The 26184-nt window shown below is 41.9% G+C and overlaps 1 protein-coding gene across 2 annotated transcripts; it reads right to left on the reverse strand.

Moving 5' to 3' along the window:
* Window positions 1-247: 247 nt before the first annotated feature.
* IL1R2 (interleukin 1 receptor type 2) lies at window positions 248-18798 on the reverse strand. Of its 2 annotated transcripts, none has more exons than XM_018084204.2 (9): window positions 18696-18798; window positions 9975-10102; window positions 9624-9882; window positions 7304-7478; window positions 5710-5884; window positions 4590-4655; window positions 3151-3286; window positions 1570-1715; window positions 248-643 (listed from the first exon to the last, which is right to left on the reverse strand). In XM_018084204.2, the coding sequence occupies exons 2-9, from the start codon at window positions 10051-10053 to the stop codon at window positions 528-530; spliced, it is 1152 nt and encodes a 383-aa protein (XP_017939693.2). In that variant the 5' UTR covers window positions 10054-10102; window positions 18696-18798; the 3' UTR covers window positions 248-527. The 2 variants fall into 2 exon arrangements, with proteins under 2 accessions (XP_017939693.2, XP_017939692.2); XM_018084203.2 differs by lacking the exon at window positions 18696-18798 and adding an exon at window positions 11766-11878.
* Window positions 18799-26184: the final 7386 nt, after the last annotated feature.

The following is a 26184-nucleotide window of genomic DNA, read 5'->3' on the forward strand; positions in this document are numbered from 1 at the left end:
TTTCTCTGGGGGAGGAATATTCTGAGACAGTCCGTTTAAGTAAAGAATAATCCAAATGGTGAAAAAAATTAGGTTTTTTATGGAGAAGTTCATAGATATACAGTTGCCATGACAACTGCATTTGGCTCTGGAAAAGGGAAAACAAATGGGTCTTCTAGGGGATTTCCTTTCCTTTTGTACAAAAAACCAGTAAGTTTATTGAAATTACGAAGGGTAAGAGCACCTCCCTTTCCCTACCTTTCCCATATCCAGAGTACGATCCCAGTATTCTGTGTTCCAAAATCCTACAGATTGCACCCTAGCTGCAAAATAATAGAATCAGGTTTCCTGCATCTAGGCAGTATAAAAATGGAAACATATTCTTAACTTCATCAGATCATAGAAGACTTGGAGAAGAGGGAAAGAGCTGATACATATCTGTCTGCTGGGAATGCAGTATATCAGGTCTGAAATGCTCTCTGTGCCTCATGTGAAAGATAGTCATGGTGATTCTTTGTTCTGTTGGCAGCTGGAGAAGCAGGCAGAATTTAAACCTTTGCTATGCTATATCCTTTATTGTCTCTCCGCTTCCAGCATATCCCTCCCACGATCACACAGGCCAATGCAATGGGAATCATTGCAATGTACCAGGACAAGCCAGCAGCTGAAAAGGTAAAGAATAAATATTAATATTTTTAAAAAAACAAACAAGCAAACAAAAAAACAACCAACTCTCAGGAATATAGTTCTCTAAGTTCAAGGAGGAAGAGGAGAAATCACAATAAAAAGGACGTATGCAAGTTAACCTTCCAGCACGGCTTATGCACCTGTGAAAGGAAGAGGTCTGTTGTTTGAACACTCTGGGAAATGTGAGTGATTCATCAACCTCATGCAAAGAAACAATTAGCATTGCTTCACATTGATTTTACAGCATGTTCTTGGCCAGTGGTCTATCATGCTGCAATATTAATTACACTGAGCTTCAGTCTTCTCTTCCCTTCACTAGGAGCCAAAATAATAACACCCATCTTAATTTATACTTCTTGTTATTTTGGTGGAAGTCTGTGCATGAGGAAAAGGAACACTCAAGTAATTAATTCTGTTATTGTCTTTTTTTTCCCCTCATGGCTAGGCTTCACGAACGAAGATTTGGGAAGGCTCTATCCACATTTGCTACAAGCACGCTGGTGGCTTATGAGGCCAATACGTGACAGACATATTGTCTTTTTTTTCCCCTACTAGTTGAGAAACTGCAGGAGCTCTGGCCCTCCTACATCCAAAGGGAATTTGCCTGTAGTCTCACTGAAAACATCATTTCACAAAGTGTATCTAAATTGGAGTCCTATTCAATAAACAGATATACCAGGACAGCTGGATCTTTACCCCTGCATAAAATGTCAGTAAATAACCTATAGAAGGTGTATTTTGTGAACAAACTATATCAAAGACTACAGGTGAAAGAGTCAACTAGACTTTCCCCAGGCAATAATTCATTCTGGCACTATCTCTGACAGTATAAAAGGCTTGGATGATATGTCAGCATTAGAATAATAATAACAATTATCCAAAATAAGCAGTGAAAACAGCTACCTTCCTGTTTGACCCTTGTTGGCAGTACTTGGTATCCATATCTGTTCTGGGCTAGACAGGTAAAGTCTGTGTAAAAGTCCATTTCTTCAACAGAATCAAAAATCAATGGTACTTCAATGAAGTTTTCACCATTTTCTACAATTTCTCTAGAAAAAAAATAAGAAAAATTTAATGTTCAATACTTTTATAAGCTATCTTTTCTCTATTTAATATGTTCATTCTACGAAGCACAAGAAAATGTATTGGATATTGGCTCATTTCTGAACTAGCCACACAGCATTCAAGGACACATGATGTCTCCCAGTCCAGTTCTGCTAACTAGTTGAGTCTCAGTGGGCAGTACTCATCCTGCACTTTTTGGAGCCTACAGGAAAAAGGATCTGAAGTTGTCTTGCAAAAATAATAAAAGGGAAGGAAGAAAGGCAAGTAGAATTCCGTATATCTTTAAGCTCTCTACACAGCATTGGGGAAGGACCTAATTCCTTCTTTCTGATCACCTATTCATTTCTGAAATTAATTATTACTACCAGATGGAAGAGGACATATGGAGAACATAAACCTGCAAATGCTCTCTCAGAAAACTGAACCACCATTCCTGTCTATCACATGTCCTGCGCCAAGACCTCCATACAAGAAACTGTCTAAGAAGTTTCCAGCTTATTTCAACATTATTGTTTCATGAGTACAACTCTCTGAAAATGGTTTTATAGCTGCAGTCAAACATTGTCCCTTGGTATCTTTTAGTCATTTCTGGAGCAGTTGTCCAGCTGTTCTTTTATGATCTGATCATGAGTCTGCATTGCACCATGGCAATGGAATTCCAACTGTACCACAAGAAGGCAGGAACATGGCAGTAGGCTCTTTGCCAGAGACTTCTGCAGGGCATTTGTTTTCCTGGTGGTATTTGAGCTGTTTTGCCATGCTGCCATAATGGGGGCTTCCAGCAGAACTGGAGTGTCTCACACACTGTGGGTTCTACATGAACCTTAGCTGTCATAGTCACTGTCCTTGTGCAATTCCATAATAATATGTAACAGCAATAATGATCGTGATAGTCATAATCAAAGTAATTTTTAAAGTCCAAGTAAGAAAGTACATGTGTGCTCTATTCTAAAGCCTGCAGAGATATTTTATGGTTCCTGACCACAGGTTTAATGCATTTTCACTTATCCATATAAACAAGATTTTTGTTTATATGGATGCTGCCAATCATGGGATGGGAAAACACATAAAGGCTTGGGTATACGGCTGAGTGACCACGTTACCTCTGGCTGCAGCATGACCAGGTTATTATCTGGCACTGGTGGCCACAAATGGCCAAAACCAGCTCACATCCATAATTGTTAAACACTCTTGTCCCTCAAAATACAGATGCCACATCCCCAAACTCTGTTGGAAATGGTCCCTGACCCATGCTAAACCCTAATCCATAGCCAGGAATTCCTTGGGAAGGTGGTCTCACCTTTACTTCAGATCTGTCTCTACCCCATTTCATTACCTGGCATTCAGTTGCACCAAGAGCCCCTCTTGCACTGCAGGTTAAAACAACAAGCACAAGGAAGCACTTTCAGCCAGACTTACTGTCGTTCTCCCTCTGTAACTCTGCTTTGTTTATAAACCACATCAACACTGGTGTCGTTTGCCAGCCATTCCACATCGGTTTGGACATGGTTGCTCAGCCCAACAAACACTTTGCATGGAAGAGTCATCTTGGAGCCTGTCAAAAAAACAAAGATTGAAAAACAGTTTGGATACACGCGAAGAGCTACTTTTTCTTCTCGTGAAAGCCAACAACTCCAGTGGGAGATCAGGTTCCCACACATGGCAAGCACCACTACATTCAAAACTGAAGTTAATCTCCAGATTACTTATGATCCCCTACCCCTTGGCAGAAAGCCCCTTCAGTTTGTCAGTCCTTCCCAGTGCTAACCAAATCATTTTCCTATTGCAAGAGTTAGCAACTCTTGCTCTAAACACATTCCTCAGGAGGCAAAGCTCTGTCCCTGCAGCCTTGCTCTTTCTGATGTACTGCAGCCCAAAGGGCACCATGTGATTTACCCCTCTGGAGCAATTGCATTAACCAAAAGTGTAGCTTTGCTTGGAGATGTTGTGGGCAAGAGCATTCAGCTCAAGGTGGGACCTCTGGGGATAAGGTGATTGTGCAAAAATGCTGAAATTTTGATAAAGTTATTGTAACTCAGAGTTAAGGATAAAGAGACTCCAGGTTGGTGTGGATCTATGGAAAACATAGGGCTCAATGATGCAGACAATGTTATTATTATACCTGTGCAGATGGTGATAAAAGGAACACAAAACACTACATGGAGGTAGACAGGAAACAAAACAAAACACAAAAACAACAATGAACAAAAAACCAAACCAAAACAAACAAAAAAAAAGCAACCCCAAAACTTGGTAGGCTAAAATGATGGAAAGAAAAGTAGCAGGGAAAACTAACAACATCATAGGACAGAGTTGTGCGTTTAGTACCCAAGTTAAGAAAGTTTAGTGTAAAATGTGACTGGCATTGTCTAGGAGGAGGAAATGCAACAGACATTTGTTGTCATAATGTAATCTTCAAACAAAAATTGAGATCCTATCAAGGTACTTGCTAACTAAAAACTGTCTTGTTCAAACAGTAAAAATCAATGAAAAAAGGTCTCTTTTCAAAAGAGCTAGATGGCTCATTCAAAGCTACCAGATAACCAGACCAATTCGAGGAAATATGAAAAAGAAAAGTTCTTAGTGAAGAGGGAACTGCGGGCAGCTGAGCTAATGGTGCAAACATGCTTTCATTGCTTTGTAAGGGACTAAAATCTGTAGCACTTCTGCAGTTTCTCCTACCTGGAAGACAGCATCTGGTTGTAGACAGAAACAAAAACTACACCAGCACTGACCCTCAGGTAAGATAATAGAGATCAAAGAAACTACAACAATTTACACCAACAAATTACACCATAAGAGGACCTGCTCTAATTTTTATCTGATTAGGTGTTTCCAAAAATAATGTTAGACCTTACCAAGAACAGTTGATGTTGTCTTTTGCGTTGGATACACAATTATTGGGGTAATTCTTTTCTCTCGTTCTGAAGTTAGAAAGAGAACAGTCAGTGCTAACACAAGAGCAAACGTGGGCGCGGCCCCAGAACTAGAAACGTGACACTTCGCTCAACACCTGTTGTCTGCCACGAAAACATTTGATTGTTAAACCCACTGGCTAAAAGAGACATTCCCGTCTCAAGCCCAGAGACCCGTGTTTGTAGAGACAGGATCCCGTTCTCATCCCGATCCCGAGGGATGCAGCAAAAGGAATTCATGGCACGCCCGTCCCCTGCTGGCCGCTCGGCGCAGCAGCGCCACGTCCCTTCCTCCCCCTCGCCGCCTTCACCCCTCTGCGAAACAGCATTTTGTCCTCGCCCTAAGCAGGAAGTGCTTTAACTCCTAACCTCTCTGAAGTCATTTGCAGTAACACCCCCATGCCCCCAAGACATAATTACTCGATTTAAAAAACACAGGTACTGGCAGGAACGACCCCTGTCGTACCAGGGGTGCTGTGGGAGACCCATCAGTGCCAGGGCAAGCACTCACGGTGTCCCCATTCCCTTGGTATGCCTGAGAGATAGAGCATGACCTCCTCTCCCGAGTTTCATTAGCAAAGAAGAGGTCTTCTTAAGTGATGTAATGTTTTAAGGTGTCAATCCTTGAATCATGGAATCACAGAATGGTTTGGATTGGAAAGGACCTTAAAGATCATCTAGTTCCAAACCCCCTGCCATGGGCAGGGACATGTTTCACTAGACCAGATTGCTCAGAGCTCCATCCAACCTGGCCTTGAACAATTCCAGGGATAGGGCATCCACAACTTCTCTGGGCAGCTTATTCCAGTGCCTCACCACCCTCATAGAAAAGAACTTTCTCCTAATATCTAATCTCAACCTGTCCTTTTTCAGTTAGAAGCCATTCTCCCTTGTCCTGTAAAAAGTCCCTCTCCATCTTTCTTTTAAGCCCCCTTTAGGTACTGGAAGGCCTCAATTAGGTCACCCTGAAGGCTTTTCTTTTCCAGGCTGAACAAACAGTTGTCTCAGCCTTTCCTTGTCCAAGAGGTGCTTCACATCTCTAATCATCTAATGTTATATTTACCAACAGTCTCCAGCTGAATTGTCCTGGTGATTTCATACATCACACCTTCAAATGGAAATGACATCTTGCAAGTGTAATAGCCAGCATCTGTTGGTAGCACAGGTGTCATGATCAGAGAAGTTGAACCTTTCAGAATGACGAATTTCTCATTGTTGTCTTCCAAAGGCAGGGCATCCTGGAGAAAGGACAGCAAGTGTCATTATGACTCAGATATGGTTATGTCCTGTGTAGGTCCAAAACAAAATTACTTATCCCTATCTCTCTGTTATTAAATATCACTGGGAAATTTGAGCAGTTCCACTTTCCTACCAAAGGGCAAGTTCTTTTAATGTGTATCTGTCTCTAAAATGCTCCGTGGCACTATGTGAAACGTGAAGAACCATTATTTTAATCTACTTACAATGTGTGTACATAGTTCTTCAATAAAGAGCACATTTTAAGATGGAAAAGGTATAACACTCTCTTTTCTAAGTCCTCTTAAGAGCAATCAGCCAAGATATTCTTCTAAGACAAAACCATTTTAGTACCCATGAGGGTTTTCACAATTATATCACTTTCCATATATGACCTCGTAAGACTAATATTCTAAGGTGTTCTTTGAAGACGAATACTAGTAATCATAAAGATTTTCACATAGCTGTTACTTACCCTGTATACCTCATAAGCTGTTATAAATTCCTGCTCTGTATCCCTAAGGTTGTCTTCATACAAAGGTTGGAGCCCCTCTAAGGAGCAATGATGTTCCTGTTCCATGAAGGCAGGGTAGCTCTTTCAGACGGTTGTAATGAGAACCATATTGAGGGGGGCAGCCTTTTGCTTACATAAAGTAGCTTATATCCCACTTCTGAAGGGAATCCTGAGCAGCACCGTTTTACTGGTGTGGTACCAATCACAACCTAGGCACTGCTGTAGGAAGCCAGCCTATGTATTGCATCCCACGGTAAGGCAACAGCTGCACAAGGCAGAGCATGCAAATATAGTGAAGCATAAATAAAAGTTAACCAAGGTACTATGAAAATACAAGAAGGAACCCCTGCTCTCCAGTGAGAAATTGTACAGATGAGGATGATGAATTGAAAGATATTTGACCTTAGAGGCAAAACCATGCTTGCTACTTGAAAAGCCACAAACTGGTAAGTTAGGCTAGAGAACACTCTAAGTAAGCATTGTGTAATTAACCTAGTATTTCCAAATGCTGTATTCCACTTGATTAATGAAAGCTACCCCATCTGAAAAGGGAGGAAGCACCCCTGGGAGGTCCTACTTTATGGGATCCACTACAAGAGCCATAAAGAAGCACAGTGCCCAAGGGAAGAGCCTGATCTCAAGTGGCAAACCCTGGAGTTGGGTAAGTAATCTATCCTTATATATAGTTGCACTGCCTGTGAGAGCATACAACATGTGGAACACTTCACCCTGTGCTGAATCCACCCCAGAGAACCTTTCTTAAAATATATACATCTGTCCCAAAATTCCCAGTATATTACACTGTGCTCATGACTTGACCAACATGATGTTCAGGAGAGACATAAAGTGGAGATTTATGTGCTAAATTGGAACTAGGCTATGCACAAAAAGGAGGTGAAAGTTCTACCTTGTACCACTTGAGCTCTAGGCTTGTCGAATTTGGTGAAAAATCCCACAGGTCAGGACAAACGATCTTTCCAGAAGTGAAAGTGGAGAGGACCTGGGGATAGGCAATCTCCTGAGCAGCTGTTTTCTCCACGACTGTGAGGTGGATGGAGACTTCTATGCAGTAGGAGGAGTTCCTGCAGACAGAGGAGGGAGAGGTGAGCACCCACCAGTGAGACAGGGAACTTGAGTGATACTCAAGGTTTCCTCCTGGCTCCATTTCTTTCCTTAGCAGTTTCTAGGAGGCCAGGTCTGAGATCATACCAGGAGGGATGCTGGAAAAATCACTGGTACTGTTCTTTTGGCACAATCTAAACATGTGGTTGACACAGGTCTGCCTTGGACATTCAGTCTTTTCTTTTTTGTACACCAAGTTTCCTGTGCACCCTTAGACTACAGCATTTTTTTAATTTTTTCACCTGAACAGTAGTAGGTGTGTCATGAAGTCTCCACCATTCCCTTGGAAAAGGTCCTGACTATGAAAACCCTAATGATGAAATAAAAACCTTAAAGCATGTATTGAAAAACATCTGCAGTCACTATTGAACAAACACAGGCGTTTCTGTGAGTACATATCATATTGTGCAGAAAAGAAGGCATTCTGGCTTTGAAAGGTTTGCAATATTCATTCAGGCCCCAAGTGACAATCACTTCCAGTCCCAAGAGGACCAAACTTGGGAAGACAGATGCTTAAATTCTGTCCTCCACAACCTCTGAAGCCCTGCCTTGGAGGTGCCTCTACCCAGGGCAGTGACTGATCCTTGAACGGGCCAACAAAGCCAGGGGGTTCGACTGCCACCTCCAGGAGAGCAGCTGTGGGCTGCAAGCAGACAGACTGACACTGCTGCCAAGGCACTGTGGTCATCTCTCACTTAAAGGCTGGATGCCCAAATCCAAAATACTTGCTTCACAGAAGCAGAGGTCTCTGATAGTTTGCTTCTATCCTCATTTTGCAGTGTTGAAAAAAAAATCTGATAGCTTTCCCATAGGCTGATTTGCAAAGGGAATACAATTTGCTTGTACTCTATTAGTCCTGTAATAGTGTTAGCAATGAAGTTATGTACTGGACTCTTGCATGTCTTTTTCAAACGTGTTTCAGAGTATTTTACTGTAGGTATTAGTAACACTGCCATAGTATTATATATTGACAAACTAAGTCAGAATAGTACAAAGAGGGGATTTAAAAATGCCCTTGAAGGTCTCAGGCACTACTCTGATCTAGAACAATATTTACAACCTTTTATTGCTTTGGCCTTGCTATCAGTGTCTTCTCTTCTGCCCCACCATTTCTTGCCGCTGAGACATGTGGAAAGGCCAACCCAATATGCTGAGCATGATTTCTCCACTGGAGTTCTGCCTCTCCATCTCTTCTTCCTTTGACACACATCATTCACAAGGTGTGTCTTGCCAGCAAGGAAACCGTGCTTTACACAAGCAGCTCCAGGGATGTGGAGATATATTCTCCACTATAAACCCCAGAGCAAGATGCCAGGGATGTACTGGGAGGCTGGCTGGCTGGAGGAGCTTGGAGGGGACAGGGACCTGGGACACCTTCTGGAGTTCAGGCTTCAAGGGTGATGGGGGTTTTTGCCTTCTTCAGTCCCCAACAAATCCAGACCCTGGTACCTCTTTTGAAATGGTACAATGGGCTGTCAGATTGTAAACACTCAGAAAAAACCCGACCAACAGGGCTGAAAAAAGCCATGCCTGAAGTCTCCACCCACTGCAATCTTATAAGTCTGTTATCAATCTAGTAAATACATATCGAGTCTTGGTAAAGGTCTTCCAGTAATACCAAGGCAATCAAATTCTGGTTTAAAATGTGAAGGAGAAATAAAATGAAGACCAGGGACAAGGAAGAGGAAAGAAGGAAGCCACTGTAGAGCCACAGTGTCTTAGTATATGTTCCATAGGGCAACCTGAAGTACACCAAGGCTATTTGCATCCTGCAAAATCCCCTGCCTGCAGCATGTCCCACTTGCCGTAGCACTGAATGGCTCATAGGTAAGCCAGAACAAATTCTTTATACACTGTTTTCCCATGACATCATAGCCAAAGCAGCAATCCTATCTCACAATTTATCCAGCTTTCAGTATATCTAGTTGCAGGAGACACATAATGCACTTAAGATTCTGACCTTCCACATTTTTTCTCTAGTAATGTCAGTGAGGAAAGGATCCTACCCAGAAATGCCCTGAATATAACTGGAGTTTCAAATCAAGCTAATGTGTTTGAGACATAGTAAGCTTGTTATTTCACCGGATTTTCTTTTAAATACTCACCTTTTCGTGCAGATATATACTCCTGAATCTTCTAGCATCACTGGTAAAAACCAGAGTGCATTTTCTTTTGCCCAGATTCTTGGATCTTCATCTCTTCCTGATATCATGGTTTTTGAACCATTTTTATGCCATGTGATATTAGGAGTCAAGGCAGAAAAATCCAAATGTTTGTAAATGGGGGAAGGGCACTTCAGAACCACAGGTTCTCCATGCAATTCGTAGTAGTGTTTGAAAAACACGGTGTGATCTGGGCAGTTTTCTATATAATCAGAGACATTTTTACATTACTGTCAGAGAGGCACATTGAACAGAAGGGTGAGGGAGACAGAAAGAAAAAAAGCATGCCCTTACCCGTGCTTCTGACTTGCTGGAATCTGAAAGCAGAGGCACCTGCTGTGTACGTCACCAGGACAAAGAAGAGCCCACGCATTTTTTTCCACAGCAAATTGGAAGAAGGTCAAGGGAAAGTCTTTTGAAATCTACAAGGAAGTTTATTACAAGACAAATTATATAATGAAAATAGTCAGTATTATCTTAGGAGTTAAATGTTCTTTTCCTTAATCCAGACCTGGGGAGCTTTAGTTCACCCTTAGTGAGTAGAAAGGGGTCTTCATCCCTAGTTTATGGAGGCTGACTTGGTGAAACCAGAGCATCTGGCTTGGCACACAGATATCACTTCTGTCCCTTCCCTTTCACTCCAGGACATGAAAATAGCATACCACAAGATGCTGCTCTGTCCCCACAGCTTTTCAGTGCAACAGCTAAGGGTGGGAAAATCTAGTTCTGCTTATTTTGCAATAAGATGTGACTGAGGCAAGGGTCAGCTGCTTCGAGTGAGCTGTAGTGCAGTAGCTTGGGTGAACACAGGAGAAAAGATGCATCAGAAGAGATTTTGGTTCTCTGAAACCATCACCTCAGGTGTCTCCCAAGGTTATATGGCCTTCAGTAAATCCTGTGCCACTATATTTTCCGCAGTGTGGCTACTAAAGTAGGCCAGCTAGTGTGGATCAGGCTGCAGGCAAATTTCCTGCTATAACCAGAGCCAAGATTTCAAAGTCTCCAGCAAATGTTTCTATTGGGACAAAAACATTGACTCCCATCGCATGCACACCCATCTTGCTGGTGGTGCTTAAGTGAATTTTCAGCATGGACACTACTACATATGTTCTAAAAAAAAAAAGATAAGGAAAACCCTGAACAACTTGTCCTGAAAATCAGATATGGTGACACTAAGGGAAAACAAAACTATCCGCTGCCAGTCATTCATCAGATGTCATCTGTATGGACCTGGCACGGACCCAGAAGTTTCTGTGTACATCACTGAATGCTTCTGCTCTGCCACGAGGCTTCAGCTGCTGCTACTCAATTGATAATGTGTTATCTCAGTATGCTGCAGGCAAAAATATATAAAACATGCTGCATAAGGGCACTAGTTTATGCTCTGTGTAAGGAATTTATGAACAATACAGTACACGTATGCACGTGATACATACCATTTCCATTTTATATACAGAAATGGAAATCTCATACATTTAACATTAGTCTAACACTATGATGAATATTAAATGACTGTGCAATTACTTCAAATCATATCCGAAAGCAAAAAAACATTTCTACCAATATAACATAGCCATATTCATAGGTATTCACCTCTGGGCATCTTCTGTTTATCCTATCACTCTCATATTTATGTCATGGTTTAATCTAAATTTCTTCCTGTTCTGGTAGCTATACTTATCCAACATCTGATAGTTTGACTACAATAAACTATTTCCAGCTTATTGCCATCTCTGCAACACCACAAAGCCAACCTCTTTCTCAATAATAATGTTTCATAACCATGGGTCATTTCCCCTACTGCTAGGTCTGCGAGGGTTTCCAAGGGCATTGGTATGGAGCTGTAGCCTCCCTCAGCGCACCTGGACTAGGTGCTAGTGTCATTAACAAGCCTCATGATTCACATGGATACTCTGTAACAGGTGAGTTTCTCTCTCAGTTTCTTTGCCTGATGAAAACACTTGGTTATTTTGTTTATAGATTTCCAGTTCCTTTGCTTTAGTAACTAGAGATCTTCATAAGCCCTACACAGTTTGAGGGTTTAGGGGAGGTTTTCATTCCCAAATTTCCATCAGATTCACTTACCTGTGTTTCTGCAGTCTTTCAGCCATTAGCTTTTCACAAAAGAAGCTATTGTGGAAATTGCTAGTGAGGACCTTATATAAGGTTTAGCTCAACACACAGCGGAAATTTGTCTCTCATTGCCCAATCAGATTTGTGTCAGAACCAAACGACATTTTAGACAGAGCTTTCTTTCCTTCCGTAGAGTGAGGATGAGAGAAACAGAGGCGCAGAGAGAAAACATGTTTGGATTTCCCAAAAAAGGGGAAATAGCTGCTAAATGAGTACGTGACTAATTTTCCTTTTTTTCTGATGAGTGGTAGCTTGCATACACTCATGTCTTCACATGACTATTTCGTGCTCTACATCAAATAAAAAATTCTCATGAGTAACAAAAGGTGTTCTGCAGCATGGTCAGCTAAAAAATTGCACTGTAGTTAAATAATTGCAATCTTCACATTATGTGGTTTGGCAAGCTCGTCATAGACAACATAAATCTTCTGTGATTTCTCAGACCGCTTTTGAATCACGAATGAGTTGATTGCCCTTTCCTTCCATAACTTCCATTTTAGTGTGACTGCCTACATTAAGGCTCTCTTGCAATAGGGTATAAAGAATTAACAGATATAAGCAGATCATGAGCAGAAGGAGTAAGAAATGGACTATAATTTGTGGCAATGATGGCCTTCACGTGTCTAGAAGAGGGCAATCTAATGAGGGACTTCAATCTGGAACTGAACTACAAGACAGTTTTTCCTGTGCCTTGTCCTGACTTGTCATGTTCCTTCCAGGCAACCTTGCATCTCTTACAGTCTCTTGATGCTTCATGGAGCAGCTGTCACGCACTGCCTCACTGCAAGCCCAGGAAGGCAAGATGTGGTGTCTGGCTGACCTGCTGGACCTGGAGTCAGAACACAGGTCTAGCAGACTTCAGTGAAATGTCCTCACCTGCCTGGGCTTCGTAAACCTTGGCCAAGCAACCCTGGTCTGGAGTGCTGGGGTCCTAGCCCAAGCCTCAGGCCTTGTGGTGCTCTGACTAACCAAATAATGACAGACCAATAAAAATAACATAGCTGTTTATTGCAGTAAGCACATAAGAACCATTTTTTATTTAATCCTAACATAATTCATTGACTTTTTCTTTAATATCAGTCTCAGTTGTATTGAAGACCTCAGAATATTGTTTAAGAGTTGAAAAATTATCAGGTTTTGAGACCATACTGCCCTCTACTATGGAGAGAAGAAACATATCAATGAAGGCAACTATTAATACACTGCAATCTTCAGGGATGTGTCGCATGCTTGGAGTGCATATATTCCTTTGTGCAGGCAATATTGACCATATTATAACCAGTTCAGTAAATAAAGAGAAAAGAAAAATCATTAAGCGCCATATTTCAATCTGTAGTGGTCTGTACAGTTTCTGTATGCTGATCAATGCAGTCATTGCAAGGATCTCTATAGCTATCAACCCCACACAGAAGCTGATGGATTTTCTTCATCAGTCCTGTTATCCATAAATCTGAAAGGCTGATGATGCAACTGAAGTTACTAACTGCCCTGTAGCACTCCATCTTCTTGTAGAAAGGAAAGAACTCAATCCCCTCAATGCAAAACTCACAATTGAACTATGAAACCCCTGGTTTTGCCTTCCAGAATCTCTGCACTTCATTCTGAGAATCTGACCTCATGAATTATAAAACTATATCAGTCTTTCCATTTCCAATTCACTGTATGCAACCAGAAAGACAAGCTGTCAGATTCAGTGACCTGTGTTATATTAAGTTTAAATTCAGGCTATTACTGTATGAGTGACTTGCACAATAGATGTGGGAGCCTCTGATTGTAACCCTGGTCACCAAAATGAGGCAAATCCCCAGCAAATAACCCATATGTTTACCAGACACAAAAAGAGTAAAACTGCAGGAAATGAGGCTTGATATCTTTGGAAAGATTGTACCTACCCACTGCTGCAAACACATTCATTGCATGCACTGAGTAAAGACATGTGACAACAAGCTGTTTGATGAGCAGCAGAACTAGCATCGCTTCTTTTCCACAGATTTGTGCCCCATGCCCTCACAGACACTCCTCCACTGCAGCCACTTCATGGCCTTTCCCCACCATGCTCCAGTGCTTTCCTTCCCCTCATTCCATGTCCTCTTCTCCCACCTCACCCATGACTAGTTTGTCTATGCCAGGTGCAGTAGCACATCCTTGGGCTCGCTTGCAACTACACTGATACAACTGATCGACTTATTGCCCATTACCATTTGTATGGAATGGTTGCTGCCTGACTTTCCCTCTGCAGGGCAATGCTTTGGGTCTCCCATCTGTACACATCAGCAGTCACCAACTTTCCTCATGCTGCTACAACTCCAGGCATTTTGAAAACACAGCCCCTTAGAGGATACAGCTGCAACATTCGAAGTGAGTTTATATGCTGACCTGCCTTAGAAAACTAAACTAAACACAAATAGCAGTGCAGTTCTCAGACAGCATCATGTCCTTCGATCCATCTAACAGCTTTCTTTAGAAAAGCTCTATCCTGGCTGTCTTCTTATCCAGAAAATGTCCTGATCACATGCACCACTACAAGAACCTCAGGTTAAAATAGTTTATCTGGAGGTGCAAAAGTCTGGTCTAGAATAACTCAGGAAGAAATTAAAGATAGGACAAGTACTTTTTTTTTAGGAGCTCTCTGCTGAGAAGGCCATGTTATTTTTGCGGTCAGTTATCACTGAGTATTTATAAACAGAAATATGCAAGTCTAGCAGCTATACATACAGAGAGAGACTCTTTTAGGGAAGCTGGTGTCATTCTCTGGTTTCATTGTGCTGATGATTCATGTATACAGCTCAAAATGCTGGAGCATAGCTGTGAAATTCCTGACTTGAAGATCAGACTATTTCCCATATGTCTCAGCCGTTGCTCATCTCACTACATAGCTATTTCTCACACCAGGGCTACATGCAGCTGCCTTGCCACATTTGGGTGGATTTTGCTGTCCTCAGACATCCTAATAAAATAAACAAAATCTCAAGAAATATTTAGTGTTCTGGAAGTTCCTTGCAACAGAGACTTTCAAAAGGCCTCCACAAGCATGGTGTGTCTGTTCAGTATCCCTAGTCCATGGAAGGGGAGATGGAAATTCAGGCATCATGCAATGGAGATAAGACCATTTCTATAAGGGGCAATTAATGTGCCAGCTTCTTCTAGCAACTCTCAGGTTCTGCTGTCTGCCTTGGAGGAACTCACCCAAGTGGCTCTGTGGTTGATGATGTTTGGCATCCAAGAACTGCACTCCCATAGACTTAGCAATTTATTCTGTTATCCAGTTTGGCAAAGTGAATATCATGCAATTAAAAACCGAAGAAAATTTCTCTGGTTCACATAAAAATAAGGTGATGAGGGATTAAGAAATATTGAATGTTGAAAGCTGACTGGCAAGCAAAGATGCAAAGTAAACCTCAACTATTGCACCAACACATGTTCTTGGGCTTATTGACATGATGGAACCTGGTTTTCATTATTTATAATATCCTTGTGCACTGTTCCCAGATGGGGTCCTGAGGAGCACAGAAATGGAGAGGGAAGAAAAAAAGCTATCCAATTCTGAGAATTACCAAATAGATGGAAAAGAAAGAGAAAGACTAAACAGAGAAATTAGCACAAGGCACAACAGATTCCAGGAACACAGGAATTTGCATGCTTAGCCAGAGGAATAAGTGCTGTCATACCCAGGTTGTATATGACTAAGTGGAAGAAATAGGAGGAGATGCTCCAAGAGATACACTTTGCCATGAGGGAGTGCTAGTTTGGCCAAGGCAGCAATGGCTTGGTTACAGATTGCCTCACTGCTACTTGTTCCTGGGATGTCAAGAGACTCTTTCATAGCAATAGAAGCCAGGTAGTCTGTGAAAAATAATTACACTCTCAAGAGTTGGAAGCGACATGGAGAAGGAGACCCTCAGTGTAGAAATCAACTGTAGGCTGAAAGGGACAAAGTAATAGCTAGAGAAGCCCAGAGTCGCTGTGCACAGACACACAACCATAGACTGGTAAAATAAATGATTTGAAAAAGTAGGATTTGCTGGATTTTATTTAAGGGAGAAAACCATCCCAGGGCACAGTCTACTTGATATTTGGTGCTATGTGGAAAAACAGTGACAGAGGACTGTTGCAAAGTTCAGTTTGTTAAAAGTAGTAGAGGTAAAATGATGAGTCTGTCTCTATAAACTGAAGCGGAAACGGTAATTTAAATTGCTAAATAGTGACAATCTAAACATCAATACATCCTAATGCGTCTCTGAAATGACAATAAAAGTGAAAAAATATCTCTTACTGCCCTTCCTTCTGTCATGGATAAAATGGTGTATAGATATCCTGAATTTTGTTCAGGGATATGGTTCGGATTAGTGTTGGGGTTGGAGAGTTAAAGAGCCTAGAACTCCAAAGACACTGGGGATGAAAAAGTCAAGCCAAGGGGATCATGGCAGGGCCCCAACATCATTGCTACCCCTACATCTTTTTTATCTGGTCCACCCACGGTGATGGAGACCTCAGTCACAGTGACTAGAAGTCCTTAGGGTTAGTGGTAGGGTTTAAAGACTAAAAGATCCCACATCTCCAGGAACTCTGGAGCTGGAAAAGGCATGCCAAGTGGATCACGGCGAGTCCCCAACTTTTCTGCTCCTATATCTTTTTTATCTAGGCTACCAATGGTGATGGGGACTTCAGCTCCAGCAACAAGATGCCATAAGGTCTAGTGTTGGTGTTGGGGTTCAGAGAGCCACAGAGTCTACAGCTCCAGGGATACTGGGGCTGGAAAAGGCATGCCAAGGGGATCACAGCAGGAACCCAAGATTACTGATACCACACGTTTTTATTGTGGGTGACCTATGGTGAGGGGGACCTCTGCCACAACTTCAAGCCATTCGGGTTAGGGTTCAGAGAACAAAAGAGCCAACATTTCCAGGGAAACCAAGGCTGGTGTTATGGATTAAGATTGGCCCCCCCTGAGAGTCAGGGGCTCAGAGGTGATTGGGTGCCAGGGCAGTGTTCCCTGGAGGGTCAATCACTGCTTGTTTTATTCGCTCCTGTGAAAAATCATATATACACAGCACCAGAAGCTGTTGGCAGTGTGTTTCTGTCGGTGTCTGCTGAGTGTAGGTGTAGAAGGCCAGGGGGTGGCTGGGCTCCTTCTTCCCCTCTCCAGGGAGGGAGAGGGGAGCCCTGTGGCCCCCCAACTCTGCCTAGGCCAGAGTTAGAGACAGCATTGGAGTGAGTGTTTATGAGGGACATGACTCACAAACAACTGGTAAGCTAGAGGGAGAGAGAGGCATGCCTTGCAGCCAGGTCCTCTTCTTCTTTCCCCCCCTTTACAGCCAGGCTGCAGAAGGGGGCTGTTTTTCCCTTTCACTGTTTAGTGGGAGTGGTGCAAGGCTCAGCATTGAAGCAGAGCCAAGTGGACGGGCTGATAACGAAGCAGCTCGGCGCTAGGGAAAGGAATCCCCGGAGAAGTTGGAGAAGGGCCAGAGAGAGAGAGGCTTGGGAGTTGCCCTGCTGAGGTTTGACCTGGGGCAGCCGAAAACTGACTTGGAGGATGCGTATATTGATAAGCTACACTACAGCAGCCTACAGAACTGAGAGAGAGATCACACAGCAGAAATGACACAGGATCAAGGAGAAAGGACTCAGAGCTACCTTCTTGGACTTTGTGAGGAAGGAAGGACTTCCACAAACAGCTGAAGGTTCAGGGGCCCCGAACACTCCCACGAGAGAGAGACTGGTTACTTATCAGCCTGAAAAGGCTTTTCCTGGACTAAAGTTAAAGGAGAAGCTTTGAAGGGACTGATAGAAGTGCAATATATTTATATATAGTTGCTTTTAGTTTGTACAGTATATTTATTTGTGTAAATAAATGTAAATACTTCCCCTTCCCCTATAGAAGCCTCTGGCCTGAAAGTTTTCTCTTCAGTGTTGGGATAAATTATGGGAAGGTGTGGGGGAAGCTTGGAAATTGGATTTTGGATTTCTAATGTGGCTCAAACTGCCACAGCTGGAAAAGGCATAACAAGGGGATCATGACAGCAACCCAAAACTTCTGCCCATACTTGTTTTTTATGTGGGCCACCTGTAGTGATGAAGACCTCAGCCACATGGACAAACTGCCACTGGAGTTAGGGGTAGGGTTCAGAGAGCAAAGCAGCCTAGAGCTCCATGGACACTGAGGCTGGAAAAGGTTTGTCAAGGGTGTCAGTGCAGGGCCACAACATTGCTGCTTCCATGCCTTTCAAGTGATGGTCATCTGTGGTGATAGGGATGTCAGCCACAGTGAAAAGACACCATTAGCATTAGCATTTGGGTTCAGAGAGCGACAGAGCCTACAGCTCCAGGGACACTGGGGCTGGAAAAGTATGCCAAGAGGATCACAGCAGAGTCCTAACATTGCTTCTTCCACACTTTTCAAATGATGGCCACCCATGGTGATGGTGACCTCAGCTTCAGCAAGGGGATCAATGCAGGGCCCCAGCATTGCTGCACCCATATCTTTCTAGTCTGGGCCACCCATGGAATCATTCAGGCTGGAAAGAAACTCTAAGATCATCAAGTCCAATCATTAACCCAGCATCGCCATGTTCATCACTAAACCATATCCCCAGGTGCCATATCCACACACCTTTTGAACACTTCCAGGGATGGTGATTTCACCACTTCCCTATGCAGAACATTCCAAAGCCTGTCCATCCTGTCAGTGAAGAAATTTTTTCTAGTATCTAGTCTAAACCTCTCTTGATGCAACTTGAGGCCATTTCCTCTTGTCTTGTGACTTGTTACCTGGGAGGACAACCCCTAATTTCCTACAACCTCACTGGGGTTCCTTCTGCTTCCCCAAGCTAGCAGCCATCCCCACTGCTTGGATGGAGCAAGCCTACAGCATACATCACCTACCATGCCTTAGTGCAGGGCTTCAGGTAAAGCTGCAGCACCAATCTGGTCACTCAACATGTCAGGGCTAAGAGGTGGGGCTGACTGGGAGGAAGCAATGCCGAGGAGAATAGCAGACATTTCCCACAGCTTTGGCATCTTCTCAGACTGCAGGCAGTGAGCCAGTGGGGGCACTAGGGGCATGCTAGAAAAAGAAGCAAACCTGAGATTGCTGATTAGCTTTTTCTTTCCCTCCAGTTCCGAAATCACAGTGTTTGCTTGCAATCATTATTGGTCTTTTTATGTATGAAGCTCTGTGGTCTTGCATGTGAAAAGCGTTGAGGGATTTAAAAACACAGCAGTGATTACAAAAAGCTCACGGTAACAGCAGACGGGGGAGGAACTATGTCCAGTTGAGGAGCATGAAGTCATATAGAATTACATGAGCCAAAACAACAGGGACAATAGATTTCTAAATCAGTTTTTGTGCTTGGTTTAAGCAGCCAACCCAGCAAACAGGAATTCCAAAGGCAAAGAGAAAAACAGATGACAAAGATTTTTGTTCATAATTAACTTTTTGTTAGCTGAACTTAAATTTAGTAGGTAAGAAGTAACTTCATACTATGAAAAACAGCGACAAAAGTACGGCTTATTATTAAGGAAAAATTGAGCTGGTACAGATCATACATAACTGTAGGTGTACTGGGAGTGTAATATTAACCATTACTTTTACTTTTTTATTACATATTCCTGAATTAAATATTTGCCTCGCCAAGAAGATGAAGTCATTTATGTAATGCAGGCAGTAAATCTTCTCATTTATCTTAGTTTTACTGTCTTTCGGACACACAAGTATATTTCACACACTTGTTTTAAGAAGCAGGAATATGAAACACACTTAGTGGATACAATTTCCCAAGTTATTTCTTTCCTACTCCACTACAGTAATGTGTAATTCATTATCACAGGATTTATGGTGATGGGATGGGGGACACAGTGCAAAATACATGAAAGTGCATATGCTATAGAAATACAGACAACAAAGTTTCAGTTGTACTTGGCATTTTCCCTTGGTGCTTGTCCTGTATGTAATGTCACAATGACCAGCAATTCTGACTGGCATCAACAGTTGCTTGAGAAAAAACATGACGAGATAGACTTGTTCTGGATCAGTGATATAAATGAAGAGAGGGTTACAAATAAATGAAAAATAAATAAACAGATGCAACAGATACTGCTTCTAAATGAAGAGGCGGGGGAAGAATCAGTGTATTCGAAAACATGAATCAGGAGAAATCAAGTCAGTTCGGAAGAAATAGAACCAATCCCAACAACACCATCGTCCTAAAAAAGAAATGCAAGAGCAACCAAGTGATGCTGCAAGATCACACTTGCAATAAAGAGTTAGTAGGCTTAGTCTTTATCTTTTGTGTATCTGTTCAGTTGATGCACACACACTGTGATGTACTGAAGAAAGTTCAGATTTTGTACCATTTGTTTAGGTTAATGAACACATTTGTTTTAATAAAAACAGTTATCATCAGCTGAGCTCATGGTATTCTGTTATACTTTTAACAGCTGACCACATAACAGGAGTACAAATACACGTGGGGCAGCAAAACTGATCTTGAGAGGATTTCAGCCTTCAAATGCAGAGAGTTAAGCCCTTCTCAAGCACATAATGTTCTGTATAAGCTTAAAAGAGAACTCATAATTTCAGCAACTTCAATTTCTTAAAGACTTTGGGAGGATTTAACACGTGATGGAAAGCCAAGACTATTTAATGATATTTGTTTAAATCGTTGCTATCAACTACATTTTGAAAAGAAAAAGATGTTTTGACAACAATATTGCTTTCATATGCATTTTTTTCTTAATCACAAGATGGAAGAGTTTTCATTCAGACTTTGTTCATTGGAAGGCTTTACCATTTGCAGGAAAATTTGGGTAACTTTAATGAAAGTTTGCAAGAAAGTGGTGGGGTTTTCCTTCAAAACATTCCTGGATTGAGAGCTTCCTTCCCAACAAAACTGATATCCTTGCTGGTCCTTCCAGGCTGTAGTTTCCAGGATCTGTTATCACAGGGACATTTATTTCACTGGGGACCAGCAGAGCCCTGCACTTATTTTAAGATCAGCTCATAAGTGTTGAGCCATTCCCCTTGTCTTTGTGGAAAGCTGAAAGATCTCAGGACCTTTAAAAGTTACTATTTTGAGTAATGTACAAATTTTGTGAATAGACTTCCCAGGGAGAATGGCTTCAGCAGGATATATGAATAATAGATGTGGCTCTGGCTTGATACCACAGTTACGGGAACAAAAGAGAAAAAAAGGGGAACCAAATTTAACCATTTCATATCGTAATGGTATGGCAACAGTGTTTGGAACCTTAAATCATTGTTGGTTCCCTTGAAGTTGCTACTGGTCAGCTCTGCACAGCAAGGACAGAGCACTCAGTTGTTCAGAGCTGCTGTCTGTTTCACCATGTATTTATGATACTGGCCTGAGATGAGAGGCTTGTAATTATATGTCCCACACAGAAGTCACAGAATCTTTTACTGGACTTTAAAATATCCAAGTGAAATACTGGAGATAAGAGATCATAGGTAACAAGGCACATACTCATTTGCAGCTCTCTCTCTCTCAATACATAGATTGAGATAAAGAGAAAGAAAAAAAAATCAGAGACACATATGTATCCATACATGGAGAAATATAGAGGTTGCCACCTGCTGAGAGGAAAGGCTTGTATTCCAATTGCAAAAGACCCCAAAAGAAGGGCAAAAATGAAAGCCCTGCAGAGTTTCTGTTCCTGCTTTGCAGTCTGTTCTTCCATTGCCCCATGCAAAGTGGAAGAGCTACAGGGTGCTGGCTGTGCTCACTGGGAACACCAGAGTAATCTGGTCAAAAATATTTAATGTAAAATGGTAAATGTCTGCAGTAACTCAAAATTATTCTACAGCAAAACTCCAGCAAGAAAAAGTTTACTTATTATTAACACAGCTAATAGCATTTTAGTGACATTTACATGTATAATAAGAACACAAGGGGTACACTAAAAAGTATTTACATAGTAGTGCACATTAAAAACTTCAGTAGTAGCAGTGCTGTGTCATTGTAGATCAAAATCCATTAATGATTTTGCTGATGATACCGTTTATTAGCACCTGGCAGAGCCCCTGCAGCTAATCATTCACAGAACTGTCAGAACTGGGATGGTATCCTCCAGACCTTGCTCAGACCACTTGTCTCTTTGTCTTAGGATAAATTTACTTCTTCACTTCCCCAAATTCCTACCGTAACAGAAGAGAATAATTTTTCTAGTACATCCTCCACTCATCAAATTTTTCTAATTTTTGAAGGCTTGGGGGAGCAGAGAAAAGGTCTGAAACTTTCTGGCACTGCAGTCTGCAAAAGGGAGATTCTTAGTGGTTTTTTAACAATGTAAGCAGTCACTGTTTTTAACACTCTACTTAATTGATCATTTCAATATCTTTTAACATTATAATGAAGAATAGTGTGCAGTAGAGCTCTTCCTTAAGGCTGCGCTTTCTGAGAAGTTGAAGAAACACTACCTTGAGGAAAGGATTCTTTTAATGTGCCAGATTTGATGTTTATGCAAGATAGGTTTTCATCAGAAGCTAGTGCAAAGGACGAATATTGAACTGAAAGGTTCTGCTTTTAGCAGGGCTTACGCCTCACTTAGGATCTGCCATGGATAAATTCATATTGCTCTGGGTTCAGGTGTTTCATGTTCAATAAACAAAATGCAGGGTTTGCAAATCCTGTAGTATTTTATGCATATTATCAAGCCCCTCTCAGAAATAGACCTTTCCAGACAGGAGCAAGTTCACCTGCAGCAAAGTGGATGCAAATTCATCTACACTCTGAGCCAAGTTCTGATGTGCCTCTGATGCATGTTCTTGTCCATCTCTCAAACTGCTCGCCTCCACAACTCTCACCTCTGAGCAGACCTCTGTCCTCCCATTGCCCTTAGCAGTCATCCCAAGGTTGCTATAACCAGATCACACATTTAAATGGGGGATTTTGTATAGAGGTAAGTGACCTACTAACACAGTAAAAGTTAGGTCATGAGAAAAAATAGGGTCAGGACACAGGAGACGGACAATGCACAGAGTGGTACAAATGCAGGAGAGGCTGTTGTTACCATAAAGAGATTAAATGTATCAATCTCCACCTTTGCACCACTGTAGAGAAGCCTCTAAGCCATACACTGGTTCATCCATGACAGCTGCCCATATCACAGACAGCAGCTCTTATGATATGAAGATGTTTCTCAGGAATGTTCAACATTGATCACAAGACCCTTTACTTTTCTGCTCTGAAAATGCACGCATAGATACACCTATGTGCACACTGCAGCTTACTCAGAAAATAGCTAACTCTTTTGCTAGCAAAAGGCTTTGTAAGACAAGAACAAAAGACATTCTGGACCTTTGGAACATCAGGAGAAAAGCAACACATATATGTATGGGAAAAAACTTCTTAATAAACAAAGTAGTGGAAAACACTTCCAGGTCTTCTAAAGACCCTATAATCAGTCATATGGCAACCAACAAGTCAGGGGGCTCAGCTTGCAGCATCTTGCAGAGAAATATTCATGACAGCTGGGGAGTCTGAAACCATAAGACTGTCAGAGCAGTCACAGTAGGCCAGACTGAATATCTGCAGAGCCTAGTTTCTGGCTGACAGATATTTAAGGAGACGTAAGAACATGGTACGTGTAGTGTGACTTTTCCCTTTTGTATTTTCTGGCAATCAGTAACTAAGACCTTTCAGAGCCTCAAGAAAGGATTGATGCCAACACCTACCGGCTTTCAGGAGTCTGGTTTACCTCCAGCCTCTAGCCATGACCGTGTCTTCCAAATGCCAACTCTTCTCTGTGCTATCAACTATCTAATCTTGCTGTAGGGGATGTAGCTCTGGGTCATCTGTCATTCTTGCTGCCCATGTGTGTACATTTTATAATTTTGCACCCCACTTGAGGTAGGACAGCCAGAACCACATGTATGCATAAAAAAAATTTTGTAGAAATATTTTCTGTTGTGCCCTTTATTCTCTTCCTGCTGGTTGAATCCAGCACCATGCAGCCCCAGAAGTCCAGCCATGTCTAGTTACAAAGAACTTCCAGTTTGCCACTTAGTTTTGGACAAAGGCACTTCATGGTGGCACATTCCCCTATCATCATCATCTACCAAATGGATTAGCAAAAAATAGAGAACGAATTTGCAAAGAGCAAAGTCTACATACAGGAGTTCTCATGGTGACAGGCCATTGCAGCAAGGTCTTTCCACAGCCCAAGGAAAGTAGCTTTTGATGTAATGGGGGTCTTTCCCTGCCATCCCATCCCTCTGATCCCCAGCGCTGCACCCTGTGCCTACTTCAGGTTGACTCATCTTCAGAGGTAGGACTAGTTGATTACAAGTATCTTTCTCACTACCATCAGCTACTCACCAGTTCCCTGACTGCAAAGACCACAAAGTACATCAAGGCTTTCACCATGCAAGAAGGAAGAATTTTAAAAAGGCACCCATTTGCAGGAACAATGGAGTTCCAGGAATGATAGCAGTGGGCCCAGGACATCCTGTGCTTTCTAGGGCACTGTACAAAACATGCACAGGTTTCCCGAAAACTTGTGGGAGCAACACAGCTCTTACTGGCAATATGTGCTCATGTGGAAGGTAGTGAAATGAAACCTATGGACACTGATTGCAGAACAAAATGTACTGTATGTGCACTACTCACGCAACCATACATTGCTCCAGCACACGTCTGGAGCTGAAAGTGTAGAGACACCTTTGAGAGCAACCTCATGTTAGAAAACAACTCAGCCCTTGCACCCCCAATTCAGCCCATGCGGAACCTCATGCTTTGCACTCTGGCTCATGAAGTTGTAGACCTCAGGTTTTCTAGGTGAGAAAGGTAGCCATAAGGTACCCAGAGTTCACTGTACAGAGAGCATCCCATTACTAGTCAAGTAATAGGGAAACACGCTTGTGAAATAAGACCTCGTGACTGTGTTTACTTAGGCAACATCTCCGTGCAAGTATTCATTGATCTGTTGTCCCCGGGGGCCGTCCCAGATTGCACGTCGTCTGCCCTGTTCCGGAAGAATTGCCACACATCAAGAGGCTTCAACTTGCTTCCTCTTTACAAATTTGATTTTGATATGATTGTTGCTCACTTGACAACAAAAAGCTCACCCTAGCTGAACTGATTCAGTTTTCAACTAGAGCGAGTCAGCAATGCTGTGAAATTATATGAGAGGAAAGCACCCGAGAACATTTAGAATTTGCTTCTGGAAATACATCCTGGAAGAAACCAAGTCAAATGGCCATTATAATCACTCATGTCTTAAAGTTCAATGTGGCCTGCTGATGTATATTTTCAGATGTTTCTGCAGTCTCTAGGATATAGGAATTTGGGAATCCTGGCTTAAATTACTGATTACGACATTTTGCAGGACATCTATTGCAACTAACATTACCTGCATATTTTTCTCCTAACAAATACAAGGAACTTGTTCCATGTTGTGGGATGCTTCCAAGATACATTTCTTCAAATCTGTTGGATGTAGGAAGCATTTCCCTTCAATAGCCTCAGTCATCACTGCACTCCACATAAAAATACTGAGAGCCACGACACAACAGCTTATGCGAATGGCAGGCACATCAATATTGCCCTAAATATGACGTAGAACTCAGTTAGGCTGGGTGGTAGCATGACCTGCTCAACATAACAAGGTATCAAGGGAGAAGGCTATTTTTTTAACGAAAATTGTACACCAAGTTTCTTATATAACAATTCTTTTCAGCAGCTGGAGTTGGAGGAATATACTGTCCTATTCCTGCTGGTAAGGTTAGGACTATCAAATCAGTGGCTGTGCATTCATCCAAGTCTAACCATGTTACAAACTTCAGTGAACAGGGAAGGTAGCTGCAGCAGTGGACACGCAGTGCAATTTTTTGCATCAGTCTTCCACTTACCTCTCCTTTCAGCCCTGGCTCCTCATTCTTCTGTTTCCTTGGTGGGTTTTTTGTTCGTTGTTTTTTCATTTGATTGGGGGGGTTTTGTTTGCTTTTAATAGACTGTTCTCTCCACTTTGTCAAATTTGAATATATGATACGAAATTAAAGTTTTCTAGTGGGTGGTCTTATACTTTTGTGGTCTGCTTCCAGTTTTCTTTTTGTGAAAAATTGAATCAACACTTTGACAAAAAGAAGCCATGTCTTCAAAAATTACAGTTCCTTCCCCATTTGTGATACACAGTAAATATTCATTTTATCATATATCCAGAGGTCTTATCATGTATCCAGTAGCACTAGAGACTGAAACAACTTGAAATACTTCCCTATTTGAATATTAAAGAAAAACAAACTTTACACAGAATATGGCCCTAGTTTAAAGAAAAAAAAATCTAGGTTTCATGTTTTTAACAGATCTCTTATTCTACAGGGTTAACAGTGTTCAGTTAGAGTACATTTTGCTTTCTC

The sequence above is a fragment of the Manacus vitellinus genome, unplaced genomic scaffold (assembly GCF_001715985.3).
Source record: "Manacus vitellinus isolate BGI_N305 unplaced genomic scaffold, ASM171598v3 scaffold_7_pilon, whole genome shotgun sequence".
NCBI lineage: Eukaryota > Metazoa > Chordata > Aves > Passeriformes > Pipridae > Manacus > Manacus vitellinus.